Genomic DNA, 17,226 nt, shown 5'->3' on the forward strand with positions numbered 1-17,226 from the left:
CTTTGATTGGCTTTTTCTTTAGTGCAGTTCCTCCCTTTGCTGATTTTCATTTTTTTTTTTTTTAATTTCTTCTCATGGAATATTTTGCCAAGAATGCTCTGTAGTGCAGGCTTTCTGTTGTAACTTGTGTTTATCATGGAAGGTCTTTATTTCATCTTCAAATCTGAAGCTTCATTTTGCTGGGCAGAAGATTCTTGGTTGGCACCCACTGTCTTTCAGAGCCTGGTAGACGTCCTCCTGCCTCTCCTTCCCTGGCGCCTCCTCCACGTTGGCACATGGCCTCCAGCACTCTGGAAGTGCCCGCCTGACCTCAGTGTTTGACTCTCTGATTCTGGGGAATGCATTTGCAGTAACTGGCAAATACGGAGGAATTTCCTCACCAAGAAAGGGATCTTTCTCCCTGAATCCTAGGGACTGCTCTGTCCTCCCCACTCCAAGGAACCCACCCTGAATTAGCTCTGCCCCCTCCACCCCGTCAGCCCCTGGTGCCCCGCCCATCCACTACAGCCAGGGAGCTTGAGGGTCTGTCCCCCAGCCCCGCTTACCCTGGCATCAGCTGGAACCTCTTGTGCAGGAGGAGCGCCGCCTGCCCTGACGCCGCGGTCACAGGCTGTTCACCAGCTTCGCAGGCCTCCTCTCGGGCGTTGCCAGTCGGCCAGGCGACGCTCACGGCCCACGACACTCCCGCTTCTTGGCTTCGTTTCGTCAGCCCAGAGCCGAGCTTCTTTAGGTGGAACATGAGAATGTGTACGGATCACCTCGTTCCTCGTGATTCCGACTTTTCTTGTCTTGGTAGCAGAGTCCCAGAACCAGAACAGTCACTGATGTCTCGGGACCTAGCCCGAGTTCTGTCCTGCAGACCACCAAGCTCTCCCCATCCCCCGGGCCCTCAGGGCGGTCCTGGGAAGGAGCTGGCCTTCCCACCCTGCCTGGGGGCCGCCCTGCCCTGCCTCCTGCTCCCTCCAGCTGTCCTGGGAAAGGGAAGGAGGGCCTTCCAGCTGCAGGTGGGGAGCTTCCTGTCTTCTTCAGTTTTCAAATAAACTTGCTGCTTTTCAGCTTTGTTTTTATTTCTTAGTCTATTTAGGAAATAAGTTGACTTCGCAAATCGCCCTCTTCCTTCACATTTTATAATTGCATGAATCGTGTTCAACGCACCAGGGACTTGGGCACGCCCTGCGCTTGCTGTAGTGCTCACACCAGTTTCCTGGCAATCAGTCACTCACCCAACAGATACTTAGTGGCTCCCACCTCTGGTCTCAGGGTGTTGTGTTTGGATCAGAAGGTCCCCAAGAGGCTCCTGTGTCGCGGCCTGGTCCCTGGAGCAGGTTCAGAGGTGGAGTTTTTAGGCAGTGACAGGATCGTGACAGCAGTGACCTATCCAGGTGATGGACTGATCATCTGAATGGATGACCAGGCGGGGCCCACAGGTGGGGCATGGCGGGGAGAGGGGGTCACTGGAGCTGCCCTTGGGGACCGCCTCTGGTTGCTGGCTCTTCTCTGACCCCCTGCTTCCTGGCTGCTCTGCTCTGAGCTGCTTTCCTCCCGGTGCCCTTCAGCCACAAGCTGGGCATCAGCGCACCTTGAGCCCAGACGACCCTTCCTCCCCTGAGTGGCCCTGGTCGGGTGCTGGGTCACCGCGAGGCAGAGCTGCGCCCAGGAGGCGCCTCTGTGGCTGTCCTGCGCACTGTTGACGCTGGTGGGCAGAAGCCCTGCTCTCTTGCCAACAGGATTTCCTAACTACTGAGGTCCCTGTGGACCAGGGGGCCAGGCCTCGGTGGAGCTGGGGCCGTGTGGAGGGCAGGCCCCTGTGAGTTGGGATAGCGAGTAGGGTGCCCAGGAAAGGGACAGGCGCCCTCAAGGCAGGCCCTGTCTCAGAGGCCCCTGGTGTCCTGAGGAGTCCTAGAGCAGCAGGCTGTGGGCAAGGTGGTGCCAGGGATCTGGAGTCCCAGCGCAAGCCTCATGTGCCGCAGGGCATGGCCCCTCTACGGAAGTCTGCCTGACAATCACATCCCCACAGCGCCCGCTTCTCAGCCTGATTCTTGTCCCCAGAGAGCAGGTTCACGTCCCCAGAGCCCAGAGACCCCAGAGGCTGCTCACTCGCTCTCCCTGAAAGAGCTCCCCGGCTACTAGTGCTCTGCCTGGGTCCTGGAAAGTCAGCCCTGGACAGTGCCTGGCCGACCACACACGGTCAGTGTCCACCTCAGCAGCTGCGTCAGTGGACTGCTTCACAAGGGCCTGTGGTCTGAAGGTTTGCCTCAGCTCTGCCCCAAGTGTGCTCTTACCTCATTCCTTGAAGAGTCCAATAGGATGTGCAGGGGCTGCTGGCACCCTGCTGACCTGCGCTCCAGAGCAGGCAGTGTGGCCCTGAGAGCTGACCCTGCTGACCTGCGCTCCAGAGCAGGCAGTGTGGCCCTGAGAGCTGACCCTGCTGACCTGCGCTCCAGAGCAGGCAGTGTGGCCCTGAGAGCTGACCCTGCTGACCTGCGCTCCAGAGCAGGCAGTGTGGCCCTGAGAGCTGACCCTGCTGACGTATGCTCCAGAGCAGGCAGTGTGGCCCTGAGAGCTGACCCTGCTGACGTGTGCTCCAGAGCAGGCAGTGTGGCCCTGAGAGCTGACCCTGCTGACGTATGCTCCAGAGCAGGCAGTGTGGCCCTGAGAGCTGTCCCTGCTGACCTGCGCTCCAGAGCAGGCAGTGTGGCCCTGAGAGCTGACCCTGCTGACGTGCGCTCCAGAGCAGGCAGTGTGGCCCTGAGAGCTGACCCTGCTGACCTGCGCTCCAGAGCAGGCAGTGTGGCCCTGAGAGCTGACCCTGCTGACCTGCGCTCCAGAGCAGGCAGTGTGGCCCTGAGAGCTGACCCTGCTGACGTATGCTCCAGAGCAGGCAGTGTGGCCCTGAGAGCTGACCCTGCTGACCTGCGCTCCAGAGCAGGCAGTGTGGCCCTGAGAGCTGACCCTGCTGACCTGCGCTCCAGAGCAGGCAGTGTGGCCCTGAGAGCTGACCCTGCTGACCTGCGCTCCAGAGCAGGCAGTGTGGCCCTGAGAGCTGACCCTGCTGACCTGCGCTCCAGAGCAGGCAGTGTGGCCCTGAGAGCTGACCCTGCTGACCTGCGCTCCAGAGCAGGCAGTGTGGCCCTGAGAGCTGACCCTGCTGACGTGCGCTCCAGAGCAGGCAGTGTGGCCCTGAGAGCTGACCCTGCTGACGTATGCTCCAGAGCAGGCAGTGTGGCCCTGAGAGCTGACCCTGCTGACCTGCGCTCCAGAGCAGGCAGTGTGGCCCTGAGAGCTGACCCTGCTGACCTGTGCTCCAGAGCAGGCAGTGTGGCCCTGAGAGCTGACCCTGCTGACCTGCGCTCCAGAGCAGGCAGTGTGGCCCTGAGAGCTGACCCTGCTGACCTGCGCTCCAGAGCAGGCAGTGTGGCCCTGAGAGCTGACCCTGCTGACGTATGCTCCAGAGCAGGCAGTGTGGCCCTGGAGAGCAGCCCTGGGCAAACAGGGCCAGGGGTGCAGGTGAGGTGGGCTCTGGACGTCCCTGGGAGAGCATCCCAGGCTGGAAGGAGTCGCACGCATCCCCTGTCTTCTTTCTGACTGTCCCGGTGTCGTCTGTGGGTGTGGAGCAGCCTGTTAATCCCGTGGTTGGGTGTGGTTGAGTGCATCAGGAAGCTTGCTGATCCCACAGACAGCGCAGAGTCAGCACCTACATGAGCTGAGGAGGGAAAGGGAGGGGTCTCCAGAGCCCTGGGCAGGTAGGGAGGCCCGCAGCACCAAGCGGCACCCGAGAGAAGGGGACCCGCGGGGCAGAGAGATGCGGAGGGCACCCAGGAGTAGCCGGGCAGCTTCTGAAGGGAGGCCGAGGCCCTGGACCACCTGAGAAACGGGAGCGTCAGACTGAGCGCCTCCCTCTCCAAAGTCCACGTCAGAGTGCCCAAGGGGTCCTCCAGGAAGGGCTGTGGGGGGTCCTGACATTCCCGGCCTTAGCTCCCGCTCAGGCTCGGCCTGCACCCCAAGCCCTCGGGGCACATGCTCAGGTGTGCCCACTGCCCCTGCCTCGCTGGCAGATGGGGACAGAGTCTGCTGGGTGCACCTCAGGGCTCGGCACCCAGCAGAACTGCCGGAGCCGCCTCCCTCGGAACGCTCCTGGGAGCCCAAGCACGGCTGCAGGCCCGGGGATGGGGACAGCAGCCCGCCTTTGGCCGCCGCCCTGCTCCTCCGTGGAGCTGCCTGCCGGCCCGCAGCCACCCGGGCAGCAGCCCAGCCCTCCTCGTGGTCCCCCGTCCTTCACGCCCTCCTCCGCCCACCTCTGCGTTGTGGTTCTGCTCCTGTGGCCTGCGGACACTTGGGGTGGGGTGGGCCTCCCTTCCCGGGGGCTCAGCACGTGGCTCCCGGACTCGGGGACCCTCCCACACCCTAGGCACTGTCCTCCGCCATGACGTTGCCCACACACCAACACCCAGGCTGGCGGCTTCTGAGCTGTCTGTGGCCACCCCTTTCCCTGCCCCTTCCCAGTCCGTGCCCTGGTGGTCCCTTGCTCAGCCAGAGCCTCTGGGGTCCACCTGCTGTTTCCCCTCATCTCAGTCACACGTGGTGAGGTGTCCAAAGGGTGACATTTCCTTTAGGTGTCACAGGGAGTGGCACTGTGACGGGGGTCCTTCTGCCTCACAGCAGGAGCAGTGGGACCCGTGGTCCAGGGGAACGCCCTGGTGTCCGGGACGTTCCCGCCGCAGTGCCACAGATGCGCTGCTCCTCCTCCACAGGTCGCGTTCTACGTGCTGGTGAAGGCCATCTACACCCTGGGCTACAGCGTCTCTCTGGTCTCTCTTGCCACGGGAAGCATGATCCTCTGCCTCTTCAGGTAAGCAGCGCACATCAGCAGTTCTGCCCAGAAGCGAGGCTGCCGACCTCTCCGTGTGGGGTGGCACCTCTGAGGGCAGGAGGGGGTCGGCAGCCTGGCGCCCTCTGCCTGCCAGCCATGGGGTGCCTGTGGAGGGGCTCACTGGTGTGATGTAGCGCTCGCGTGTGACCCAGGTACCTGGTTTCTGACCTGGGTGGGCAGTTCGGCTCCCAGGCATTAGACCCTTAGGCGTGACGCAGTGTGGAATCCCAGGCTCCGGTGGCCTCGCCCTCACCTTTGGGCTACCGAGAGATGCTGTGTGACCCTGGACAGGTGACTCAAGCCCTCTGAGCAACTGCACCATGAGGCCCAGGGAGGACCTCCATGGCCGTGAGGGTCATGTTGGGAGGCCGGAAGGCCCGCAGCAGGCGCCTCGGGGACATGCCTAGAATGAGCTGGCTGGTGCCCCCACACTGCACCCTCTGCAGGCCTCTGCTGGCTGGTGGACACTTGCAGCCAGCGCTGGGCTTGAATTCCAGTCCTCACCCCACCACCTGAGGCACCCGCCGCCCCCGGCACTTGGCCTTCCCCGCGCTCTCCTCACGGTGAACAGCTGGGAAATGTGGAGGGGAAAGGAGGCCTCCGTGGGCCGTGCCTGGAATTCTGCCGGCTTCCTGGACTCTCCTGCCTCCACACACCCTGGACCAGGGAGACAGAGGGGCTGGCTCCAGGGCCACCCACTCCGGTGCCCTGGGAAGCGCTGGCCTCAGGGCGGCCGTCAGAGGCCCTGCGGGGAGGTGCTGGCAACGTGCACCTCCGCGTGTCATGTGTCCTGTTGGGTGACCCAGGAGGAGCGTTGGTGAGGCAGCTTGTTTCCTACCGTCCCTGACAAAAGTGCCTGTGTCCTGGGAGTGTGGACTTCCTACCTGTTGGGTCAGGGCACACCTCAGAGTACCTATAGAACTCTGGCTGTCGGAAAGACTGCCGCCAAGATGTAAAAGGACAACCTGGAAATTTGTTTAAGTCATGGGAAGGGAAAAGACATCAGGCTCATGATGAGCACCTCCTGTTTGTTCCAGGTCCCTGAGATGAACTGGTGTGATAAGTGGGTGAGTACGGCTGTTACGGCACTCTGTGCCTCGTGGTCGAAGGGAGCACCCAATTAGGTCTTCCCCAGGCAGAACCCAAGAGAGACCAAGGAAGCAGTCATCAAAGGTCAAGCTCAATGCAGCGCTCAAACCAACTTGGTGGGTCTGGCAGGCCCAAGAGGTGGCATAATGGCAGCACCCACCAGGCAGGCCAGCGTGGACACCGGAGCCCACGCACCACATGAGCAGGTGCAGGAAAGGGTGTGGGTGGGGTGAAAACACTGACAGGTCAGGAGCGTCTGACGCCTGAGCTGGAGGACCTCAGGGCACAGGGCAGTGGAGGCTTTGAGTGCAAGAGGAGGATGGTCAGTGCCCTGGGCAGGTGGACCCGGCAAGGCTTGCCGGGAGCCGGAGAAAGCTGCCAGAGCCTCAGGGCTGCACAGAGCGGGCAGCGGCTGCGGGGGCAGAGGAGCTACGGCCTCCAGGAAGACCACGAAGCCGCCCGTGTAAGTTTAATGTTCCAGTAGCTCCTTTCTAGATAAAAAGAAGTCAGTGAAATCGATCTTGATAAAACCTTTTATTTAAGTCATTAGATACAAAATACTGTGGTTTCAACACGTAACCAAGGAAGAGCGCTCCAGGAGTGTGGGACACACCCGTGCCCGCGGGTCTTGGGTCCAGTTTGCTTGTGCAGCAGAGCTCAGTGTGGCTGCTGCCTGCTCCTGGAACCCCCAGTCTGCATGGAGGCCCTGTAAGCACACAGCCGAACGTCACCTGAACACAAAAGGCCTTTTAGCAAGGGAATCTGGTACAAGACGTCATTTTCCTTCTGTATTCCGCTTGACATTGACAAAATCAGCTCATCTCTTTTGGAATCAATTTTTTTGGAGCAAAAACATACGGTTTACAAGCTTTCTGTCCAAATTAAGTGAACTTGCTGACTCTTGCTGTTAACTTAATCTTATTAATGTTGAGTTTAATGGAGCAATGAGTGAATCGGTATTGAACTCTAAATTTATTGTATGAAAAGAGTGTTCCTCACATTTCTATGATATTTTCCAGGTGTGTGAGCTGCTGTTCTGATCAGAGCTCTCTCCTGGTGATTGAGGTAGAATGGCATATCAGGCCATCAGCTGTGCAGGCTTCATGTCCACACAGTGCCCAGCTCCATCACAAAGGCCTGGAACGCCTCCTGTTGCCCCAGGAAGTGAATCTGGCCACAGCCGAGGAGTCTTGAAGGACAGTGCCCACAGGCACTGGTCAAGGACAGGCGCTTGGGCCTCTCCTGGTGCTGGGCTGGGCACGAACCCCCTGACTCATAGCTTTTGTGGGTGCCCTGAAAGAGCTCGACAGGAGCACACCTTCCATTGTGTCCTCCAGGGTCCACTCCTTGACGTCTAAGAGGGAACTTTCCAGATTCAATATGCATTTACTGAAAACACCTCACCTTACCCACCTACCACCCCCGAACCTCAGTGTGGTGAAGAGCTCGCTGTCCTCACCACGGCGCATCCCGTCTCCAACCCGCATGGAGCTGCAGGGGTCCTCTCCAGCCTGCACACTGCCCTGCTCTGGGTGAAACCAGTGTCCCTGTGATTCTGTATCAGTAGCCACCATCATTTCACATCATAAAACTTACCCACACTTATTTTTTAAACTACAAAAATAATAATAATTAACAAATATTTCCATTTAATACCCAAACGTGATTTACACAAATATTACTAAAACTCCTGCTGTCACCAAAAAATATTCATATATTACAATCTTCCATTCATGTTTAGAAAAAAAACATGCAGAGCAAGTCAACCAGTCGGCATCAGCTAGGTCTGCAGCAGCTTACACAGGACGCCAGGAGCGCTGGTGCCCGACCCCTGCAGAGCCTCGTGCCAAGCACACCCTGCAGACTTCCCCCCCACACACACACCCCACAGAGCTCCCCACACACACACACACACCCTGCAGAGCTCCCCCCACACCCTGCAGAGCTCCCCACACACACACCCTGCAGAGCTCCCCACACACACACACCCCACAGAGCTCCCACACACACACACACCCTGCAGAGCTCACACACACACACACACACACCCTGCAGAGCTCCCCACACACACACACCCCACAGAGCTCCCACACACACACACACCCTGCAGAGCTCACACACACACACACACCCTGCAGAGCTCCCCACACACACACACACCCCGCAGAGCTCCACACACACACACACCCCACAGAGCTCCCCACACACACACACCCTGCAGAGCTCCACACACACACACACACCCTGCAGAGCTCCCCACACACACACACACCCTGCAGAGCTCCACACACACACACACACCCTGCAGACCTCCCCACACACACACACACCCTGCAGAGCTCCCCCCCACACACACACCCTGCAGAGCTCCCCACACACACACACACCCTGCAGACTTCCCACACACACACACACACCCCACAGAGCTCCCCACACACACACACACCCTGCAGAGCTCCCCCCCACACACACACCCTGCAGAGCTCCCCCACACACACACACCCTGCAGAGCTCCCCACACACACACACACCCTGCAGAGCTCCCCCCCACACACACACCCTGCAGACTTCCCACACACACACACACCCCACAGAGCTCCCCCCCCACACACACACCCTGCAGAGCTCCCCACACACACACACACCCCACAGAGCTCCCCACACACACACACCCTGCAGAGCTCCCCCCCACACACACCCCACAGAGCTACACACACACACACACCCCGCAGAGCTCCCCCACACACACACACACCCTGCAGAGCTCCCACACACCCTGCACCCCAGAGTGACTAGGAGAGAGGGGTGCAGTTGAAGTGGGGGGCATGGACCTGTGCATCTGACGTATCACCACAGGCACCCTTCAGGAGGGGTCAGGAAGGGGATGCCTGGGGGTCTATGGAGGTGTGCTGCTGGGCAGACCATCCTCAGTACTGGTGTTCCTGGGGGAAGTCGGTGTTGGCAGAGGGCAACCTTCCCACCTGACACAGGAACCCAGACATCGTGGTCGGAGCTGTTGAGACCAGTGAGGATCAACAGGCTGAGCAAAGGGGGAGCCTGGGGCTGCCGCCCCCTCTCAGAGCAGAAGAATCTGGGTGTGCAAGAGACTCCAAGGGGAGACGACCTCGTCAGCCTGAATCCTGGGGCTGAGCCCAAGAGGCCAGGGTGGAGGAGCAGCCCCAGTCCAGGCTCGGCCTGCCCCACCTGCCCTCTGTGAGGAAGCCCACCTGTGGCTTTGCGCTAGGCGTTTACCTTGACTCTGACCTCATGAACAGTCTGAAATAAGGGCAAAGACTTTGTGCAAAACTGTTTATCATAATGCAAAACCGGAAGCAACCTAAATCTACAATGATGGGGAAATCGTTAACTAAATCAACTTCATCAGAAGAAGCCACACAGGAGATTGCTTGAGAGTCCAGAAAACCAGCGTCTGACTGTCCCTCCCCTCCCACAGGAAGCTGCACTGCACCAGGAACTACATCCACCTGAACCTGTTCCTGTCCTTCATCCTGAGGGCCATCTCAGTTTTGGTCAAGGATAATGTCCTCTACTCCAGCTCGGGCACCCTGCACTGCCCCGACCAGCCATCCTCATGGGTAAGGCTGTCCCCGAGGGCAGGGCTTTCCAGGGAGGGGCAAACTCCCTGGTCCTGGGCGGGCTGAGAGACTGGGACCCTAGCCCAGGGTGCAGGTCAGCAGCGGGGGGTGGGGACCAGGCCTGCCGGGGCCCTGAGCCCTGACTCCACAGACTGAGCTCCAGATGGAGACGGGCCAGCAGCAGCAGCTCCAGGGTGGGAAGTACAGCACAGTGAGTGCCGGCCCCTGAGTCCCTGAGCAGCAGGTGCTTCCACCCAGACTGCCAGAGGAGGTCCCACACAGCACCAGATCGGGGACAGGTCACGTCTGTCGATGTGCGTGTGCAACTCTGTGATGCCGGGGTAGACAACGCCAGCGACTGTGTATGGAGGCGGGGCAGCTGACCCACACTGTGCCTCTGCCAACACTGTGTTCAGGGTGCTTGTTAGGGGCCACGGAGGATCTCAGTCAAGCTAACACAGCAAAGGCCCACTGGTGCCTGCTCCATGCGGGTCTTCCCAAGTCTCTCTGCTGGTGCACAGGGCCCCGCATTTGGGGTTCTGGTGCCTCCCTCCTGCTGAGGCACCAGCCCTGGGGAGCTGGGCAGGGGCTTGCCTCACACTCCAGGCATGTCTTCTCCATTTTGAGGGAAAGCCTGTTAGAACTCCATAGCACATCAGCGTGGGGCCATCACGGTCCCCGGCAGGGAGCTGCATTTCTCCGTGGCCTGACTCATGGTGCAGGACCGGATCAACAGAGGAGTCTGTTGTCAGAACACAGTTAAAAGCAGGGTTCCCACTGGCAGTCCCCATGTCATGAGCGAGCCCTCCCTAACACAGAACATGCCTGTCTCCACACTGCCAGGTGTGGAGCAGCAGCAATTAACTGTCAGCAGTGGCTCCAAGAACACAGGTGACCTGGTGGTCACAGACGGGCAGACCTCTTGGTTTCTAACAACTGGCTCTGCAGTCACACAGCACACACCACACAACCCTGTACAAACAGGTCCTGGAAGACTAAGAAAGGGTTAAAGTGACCAGCGGGCTGCAGCGTACTGAGCCAGCAGAAAGCAGAGCCACCGTAGGTGGTCAGGTGAGCTGTCCAAGCGGGTCCAGATGGACTTCTGCCGTTTCAGTGTCAGAGTGTCAGCTCGAGGTGTGGCCATCACAGGCAGCAGAGACAGGCTGTGCTGAAGCTCAATAGGGACAGGAGATCAGTGGCTCGTCACCATGGTGATTTCCCCGAATGAGCCCCAAGAGGAGTGGCACCATGATGAAGTCGAGTGACGCTGTGTTTCTCGGGGGCTGCTCCTTTTGTGGGTCTCTGAAGGTTTGTCATCTGGAGGAGTGATGAGTTCCCATGGCTGGTGTTCTGGGTATGGTTTGGAATGTCTGCGCATCCAGGTGCTCGGGATGTAGTTTCTTAAGTTGGCACAAGTAAGCTCTTTATCAATCTGGGCCATATGGTGGTGCCAGGCAGATGGTGGAGTTTACTTGTACAACAAGGAGTGGAGCTTCACCACCTGGCGATTGTACTCACATGCAAAAGCACGTGGCAAACTACTGCTCAAAAGAATGTGTTAACTCAGGACAGGCACAGGCTGGGAGCTGCTGTTCTGCACACTATGGAGTCACTAGGGCAGGCACAGGCTGGGAGCTACTGTTCTGCACACCATGGAGTAACTCGGGGCAGGCTCAGCCAGAGGACTGCTGTTCTACACACCATGGAGTCACTAGGGCAGGTACAGCCTGAGGACTGCTATCCTACACACCATGGAGTCACTAGGGCAGGCACAGCCTGAGGACTGCTGTCCTACACACCATGGAGTCACTAGCGCAGGCACAGCCTGAGGACTGCTGTCCTACACACCATGGAGTCACTCAGGGCAGGCACAGCCTGAGGACTGCTGTCCTACACACCATGGAGTCACTAGGGCAGGCACAGCCTGAGGACTGCTGTCCTACACACCATGGAGTCACCAGGGCAGGCGCAGCCTGAGGACTGCTGTTCTACACACCATGGAGTCACTAGGGCAGGTGCAGCCTGAGGACTGCTGTCCTACACACCATGGAGTCACCAGGGCAGGCGCAGCCTGAGGACTGCTGTTCTACACACCATGGAGTCACTAGGGCAGGTGCAGCCTGAGGACTGCTGTCCTACACACCATGGAGTCACTAGGGCAGGCACAGCCTGAGGACTGCTGTCCTACACACCATGGAGTCACTAGGGCAGGCACAGCCTGAGGACTGCTGTTCCACTCACCATGGAGTCACTAGGGCAGGCACAGCCTGAGGACTGCTGTCCTACACACCATGGAGTCACCAGGGCAGGCACAGCCTGAGGTCTGCTGTCCTACACACCATGGAGTCACCAGGGCAGGCACAGCCTGAGGACTGCTGTCCTACACACCATGGAGTCACTAGGGCAGGCGCAGCCTGAGGACTGCTGTTCTACACACCATGGAGTCACTAGGGCAGGCACAGCCTGAGGACTGCTGTCCTACACACCATGGAGTCACCAGGGCAGGCACAGCCTGAGGACTGCTGTTCTACACACCATGGAGTCACTAGGGCAGGCACAGCCTGAGGACTGCTGTTCTACACACCATGGATACACTAGGGCAGGCACAGCCTGAGGACTGCTGTCCTACACACCATGGAGTCACTAGGGCAGGCACAGGCTGGGAGCTGCTGTTCTGCACACCATGGAGTAACTCGGGGCAGGCTCAGCCAGAGGACTGCTGTTCTACACACCATGGAGTCACTAGGGCAGGTACAGCCTGATGACTGCTATCCTACACACCATGGAGTCACTAGGGCAGGCACAGCCTGAGGACTGCTGTCCTACACACCATGGAGTCACTAGGGCAGGCACAGCCTGAGGACTGCTGTCCTACACACCATGGAGTCACTCAGGGCAGGCACAGCCTGAGGACTGCTGTTCTACACACCATGGAGTCACTCAGGGCAGGCACAGCCTGAGGACTGCTGTCCTACACACCATGGAGTCACTCAGGGCAGGCCCAGCCTGAGGACTGCTGTGCTACACACCATGGAGTCACTAGGGCAGGCGCAGCCTGAGGACTGCTGTCCTACACACCATGGAGTCACTCAGGGCAGATACAGCCTGAGGACTGCTGTCCTACACACCATGGAGTCACTAGGGCAGGCACAGCCTGAGGACTGCTGTTCTACACACCATGGAGTCACTAGGGCAGGCACAGCCTGAGGACTGCTGTTCCACACACCATGGAGTCACTAGGGCAGGCACAGCCTGAGGACTGCTGTCCTACACACCATGGAGTCACTAGGGCAGGCACAGCCTGAGGACTGCTGTTCTACACACCATGGAGTCACTAGGGCAGGCACAGCCTGAGGACTGCTGTCCTACACACCATGGAGTCACTAGGGCAGGCACAGCCTGAGGACTGCTGTTCTACACACCATGGAGTCACTAGGGCAGGCACAGCCTGAGGACTGCTGTCCTACACACCATGGAGTCACTAGGGCAGGCACAGCCTGAGGACTGCTGTCCTACACACCATGGAGTCACTAGGGCAGGCGCAGCCTGAGGACTGCTGTTCCACACACCATGGAGTCACTAGGGCAGGCACAGCCTGAGGACTGCTGTTCCACACACCATGGAGTCACTAGGGCAGGCACAGCCTGAGCACTGCTGTTCTACACACCATGGAGTCACTAGGGCAGGCACAGCCTGAGGACTGCTGTTCTGCACACCATGGAGTCACTAGGGCAGGCACAGCCTGAGGACTGCTGTTCCACACACCATGGAGTCACTAGGGCAGGCACAGCCTGAGGACTGCTGTTCCACACACCATGGAGTCACTAGGGCAGGCACAGCCTGAGGACTGCTGTCCTACACACCATGGAGTCACTAGGGCAGGCACAGCCTGAGGACTGCTGTCCTACACACCATGGAGTCACTAGGGCAGACACAGCCTGAGGACTGCTGTTCTACACACCATGGAGTCACTAGGGCAGGCACAGCCTGAGGACTGCTGTCCTACACACCATGGAGTCACTAGGGCAGGCACAGCCTGAGGACTGCTGTTCTACACACCATGGAGTCACTAGGGCAGGCACAGCCTGAGGACTGCTGTCCTACACACCATGGAGTCACTAGGGCAGGTACAGCCTGAGGACTGCTGTCCTACACACCATGGAGTCACTAGGGCAGGCACAGCCTGAGGACTGCTGTTCTACACACCATGGAGTCACTAGGGCAGGCACAGCCTGAGGACTGCTGTCCTACACACCATGGAGTCACTAGGGCAGGCACAGCCTGAGGACTGCTGTCCTACACACCATGGAGTCACTAGGGCAGGCACAGCCTGAGGACTGCTGTTCTACACACCATGGAGTCACTAGGGCAGGCACAGCCTGAGGACTGCTGTCCTACACACCATGGAGTCACTAGGGCAGGCACAGCCTGAGGACTGCTGTCCTACACACCATGGAGTCACTAGGGCAGGTACAGCCTGAGGACTGCTGTCCTACACACCATGGATTCACTAGGGCAGGCACAACCTGAGGACTGCTGTTCTACACACCATGGAGTCACTAGGGCAGGCGCAGCCTGAGAGCTGCTGTCCTACACACCATGGAGTCACTAGGACAGGCACAGCCTGAGGACTGCTGTTCTACACACCATGGAGTCACCAGGGCAGGCGCAGCCTGAGGACTGCTGTCCTACACACCATGGAGTCACTAGGGCAGGCACAGCCTGAGGACTGCTGTCCTACACACCATGGAGTCACTAGGGCAGGCACAGCCTGAGGACTGCTGTTCTACACACCATGGAGTCACTAGGGCAGGCGCAGCCTGAGGACTGCTGTTCTACACACCATGGAGTCACTAGGGCAGGCGCAGCCTGAGGACTGCTGTCCTACACACCATGGAGTCACTAGGGCAGGCACAGCCTGAGGACTGCTGTCCTACACACCATGGAGTCACTAGGGCAGGCACAGCCTGAGGACTGCTGTTCTACACACCATGGATACACTAGGGCAGGCACAGCCTGAGGACTGCTGTCCTACACACCATGGAGTCACTAGGGCAGGCGCAGCCTGAGGACTGCTGTTCTACACACCATGGAGTCACTAGGGCAGGTACAGCCTGAGGACTGCTGTTCCACACACCATGGAGTCACTAGGGCAGGCGCAGCCTGAGGACTGCTGTCCTACACACCATGGAGTCACTAGGGCAGGCACAGCCTGAGGACTGCTGTTCTACACACCATGGAGTCACTAGGGCAGGCACAGCCTGAGGACTGCTGTTCTACACACCATGGAGTCACTAGGGCAGGCACAGCCTGAGGACTGCTGTTCCACACACCATGGAGTCACTAGGGCAGGCACAGCCTGAGGACTGCTGTCCTACACACCATGGAGTCACTAGGGCAGGCGCAGCCTGAGGACTGCTGTTCTGCACACCATGGAGTCACTAGGGCAGGCGCAGCCTGAGGACTGCTGTTCTACACACCATGGAGTCACTAGGGCAGGCACAGCCTGAGGACTGCTGTCCTACACACCATGGAGTCACTAGGGCAGACACAGCCTGAGGACTGCTGTTCTACACACCATGGAGTCACTAGGGCAGGCACAGCCTGAGGACTGCTGTTCCACACACCATGGAGTCACTAGGGCAGGCACAGCCTGAGGACTGCTGTTCTACACACCATGGAGTCACTAGGGCAGGCACAGCCTGAGGACTGCTGTTCCACACACCATGGAGTCACTAGGGCAGGCACAGCCTGAGGACTGCTGTTCTACACACCATGGAGTCACTAGGGCAGGCACAGCCTGAGGACTGCTGTTCTACACACCATGGAGTCACTAGGGCAGGCGCAGCCTGAGGACTGCTGTTCCGCACACCATGGAGTCACTAGGGCAGGCACAGCCTGAGGACTGCTGTCCTACACACCATGGAGTCACTAGGGCAGGCGCAGCCTGAGGACTGCTGTTCTGCACACCATGGAGTCACTAGGGCAGGCGCAGCCTGAGGACTGCTGTTCTACACACCATGGAGTCACTAGGGCAGGCACAGCCTGAGGACTGCTGTCCTACACACCATGGAGTCACTAGGGCAGACACAGCCTGAGGACTGCTGTTCTACACACCATGGAGTCACTAGGGCAGGCACAGCCTGAGGACTGCTGTTCCACACACCATGGAGTCACTAGGGCAGGCACAGCCTGAGGACTGCTGTTCTACACACCATGGAGTCACTAGGGCAGGCACAGCCTGAGGACTGCTGTCCTACACACCATGGAGTCACTAGGGCAGGCACAGCCTGAGGACTGCTGTTCTACACACCATGGAGTCACTAGGGCAGGCACAGCCTGAGGACTGCTGTTCCACACACCATGGAGTCACTAGGGCAGGCACAGCCTGAGGACTGCTGTTCTACACACCATGGAGTCACTAGGGCAGGCACAGCCTGAGGACTGCTGTTCCACACACCATGGAGTCACTAGGGCAGGCACAGCCTGAGGACTGCTGTCCTACACACCATGGAGTCACTAGGGCAGGCAGCCTGAGGACTGCTGTTCCACACACCATGGAGTCACTAGGGCAGGCACAGCCTGAGGACTGCTGTCCTACACACCATGGAGTCACTAGGGCAGGCGCAGCCTGAGGACTGCTGTCCTACACACCATGGAGTCACTAGGGCAGGCACAGCCTGAGGACTGCTGTTCTACACACCATGGAGTCACTAGGGCAGGCACAGCCTGAGAGCTGCTGTTCTGCACACCATGGAGTCACTAGGACAGGCGCAGCCTGAGGACTGCTGTTCTACACACCATGGAGTCACTAGGGCAGGCACAGCCTGAGGACTGCTGTTCTATACACCATGGAGTCACTAGGGCAGGCACAGCCTGAGGACTGCTGTTCTACACACCATGGAGTCACTAGGGCAGGCACAGCCTGAGGACTGCTGTTCTGTACACCATGGAGTCACTAGGGCAGGCGCAGCCTGAGGACTGCTGTCCTACACACCATGGAGTCACTAGGGCAGGCGCAGCCTGAGGACTGCTGTCCTACACACCATGGAGTCACTAGGGCAGGCACAGCCTGAGGACTGCTGTTCCACACACCATGGAGTCACTAGGGCAGGCACAGCCTGAGGACTGCTGTCCTACACACCATGGAGTCACTAGGGCAGGCACAGCCTGAGGACTGCTGTTCCACACACCATGGAGTCACTAGGGCAGGCACAGCCTGAGGACTGCTGTCCTACACACCATGGAGTCACCAGGGCAGGCACAGCCTGAGGACTGCTGTCCTACACACCATGGAGTCACTAGGGAAGGCACAGCCTGAGGACTGCTGTTCCACACACCATGGAGTAACTCGGGGCAGGCTCAGCCAGAGGACTGCTGTCCTACACACCATGGAGTCACTAGGGCAGGCACAGCCTGAGGACTGCTGTTCTACACACCATGGAGTCACTAGGGCAGGCACAGCCTGAGGACTGCTGTCCTACACACCATGGAGTCACTAGGGCAGGCACAGCCTGAGGACTGCTGTTCCACACACCATGGAGTCACTAGGGCAGGCACAGCCTGAGAGCTGCTGTTCTACACACCATGGAGTCACTAGGGCAGGCACAGCCTGAGGACTGCTGTCCTACACACCATGGAGTCACTAGGGCAGGCACAGCCTGAGGACTG

At 59.2% G+C, this 17,226-nt stretch overlaps 1 protein-coding gene across 2 annotated transcripts in view; it reads left to right on the forward strand.

The window, feature by feature from the left end:
* Vipr2 (vasoactive intestinal peptide receptor 2) overlaps positions 1 to 17,226 on the forward strand; it is a 68,147-nt gene that overhangs the window by 35,976 nt on the left and 14,945 nt on the right. For both annotated transcript variants that reach the window (XM_027923855.2, XM_027923856.2), the window contains 2 exons: positions 4,752 to 4,849; positions 9,414 to 9,555. In XM_027923855.2, coding sequence (XP_027779656.2) covers positions 4,752 to 4,849; positions 9,414 to 9,555 — 240 coding nt within the window. The remainder of the gene's footprint in view (positions 1 to 4,751; positions 4,850 to 9,413; positions 9,556 to 17,226) is intronic.

Source organism: Marmota flaviventris, chromosome 1 (assembly GCF_047511675.1).
Source record: "Marmota flaviventris isolate mMarFla1 chromosome 1, mMarFla1.hap1, whole genome shotgun sequence".
Lineage (NCBI taxonomy): Eukaryota > Metazoa > Chordata > Mammalia > Rodentia > Sciuridae > Marmota > Marmota flaviventris.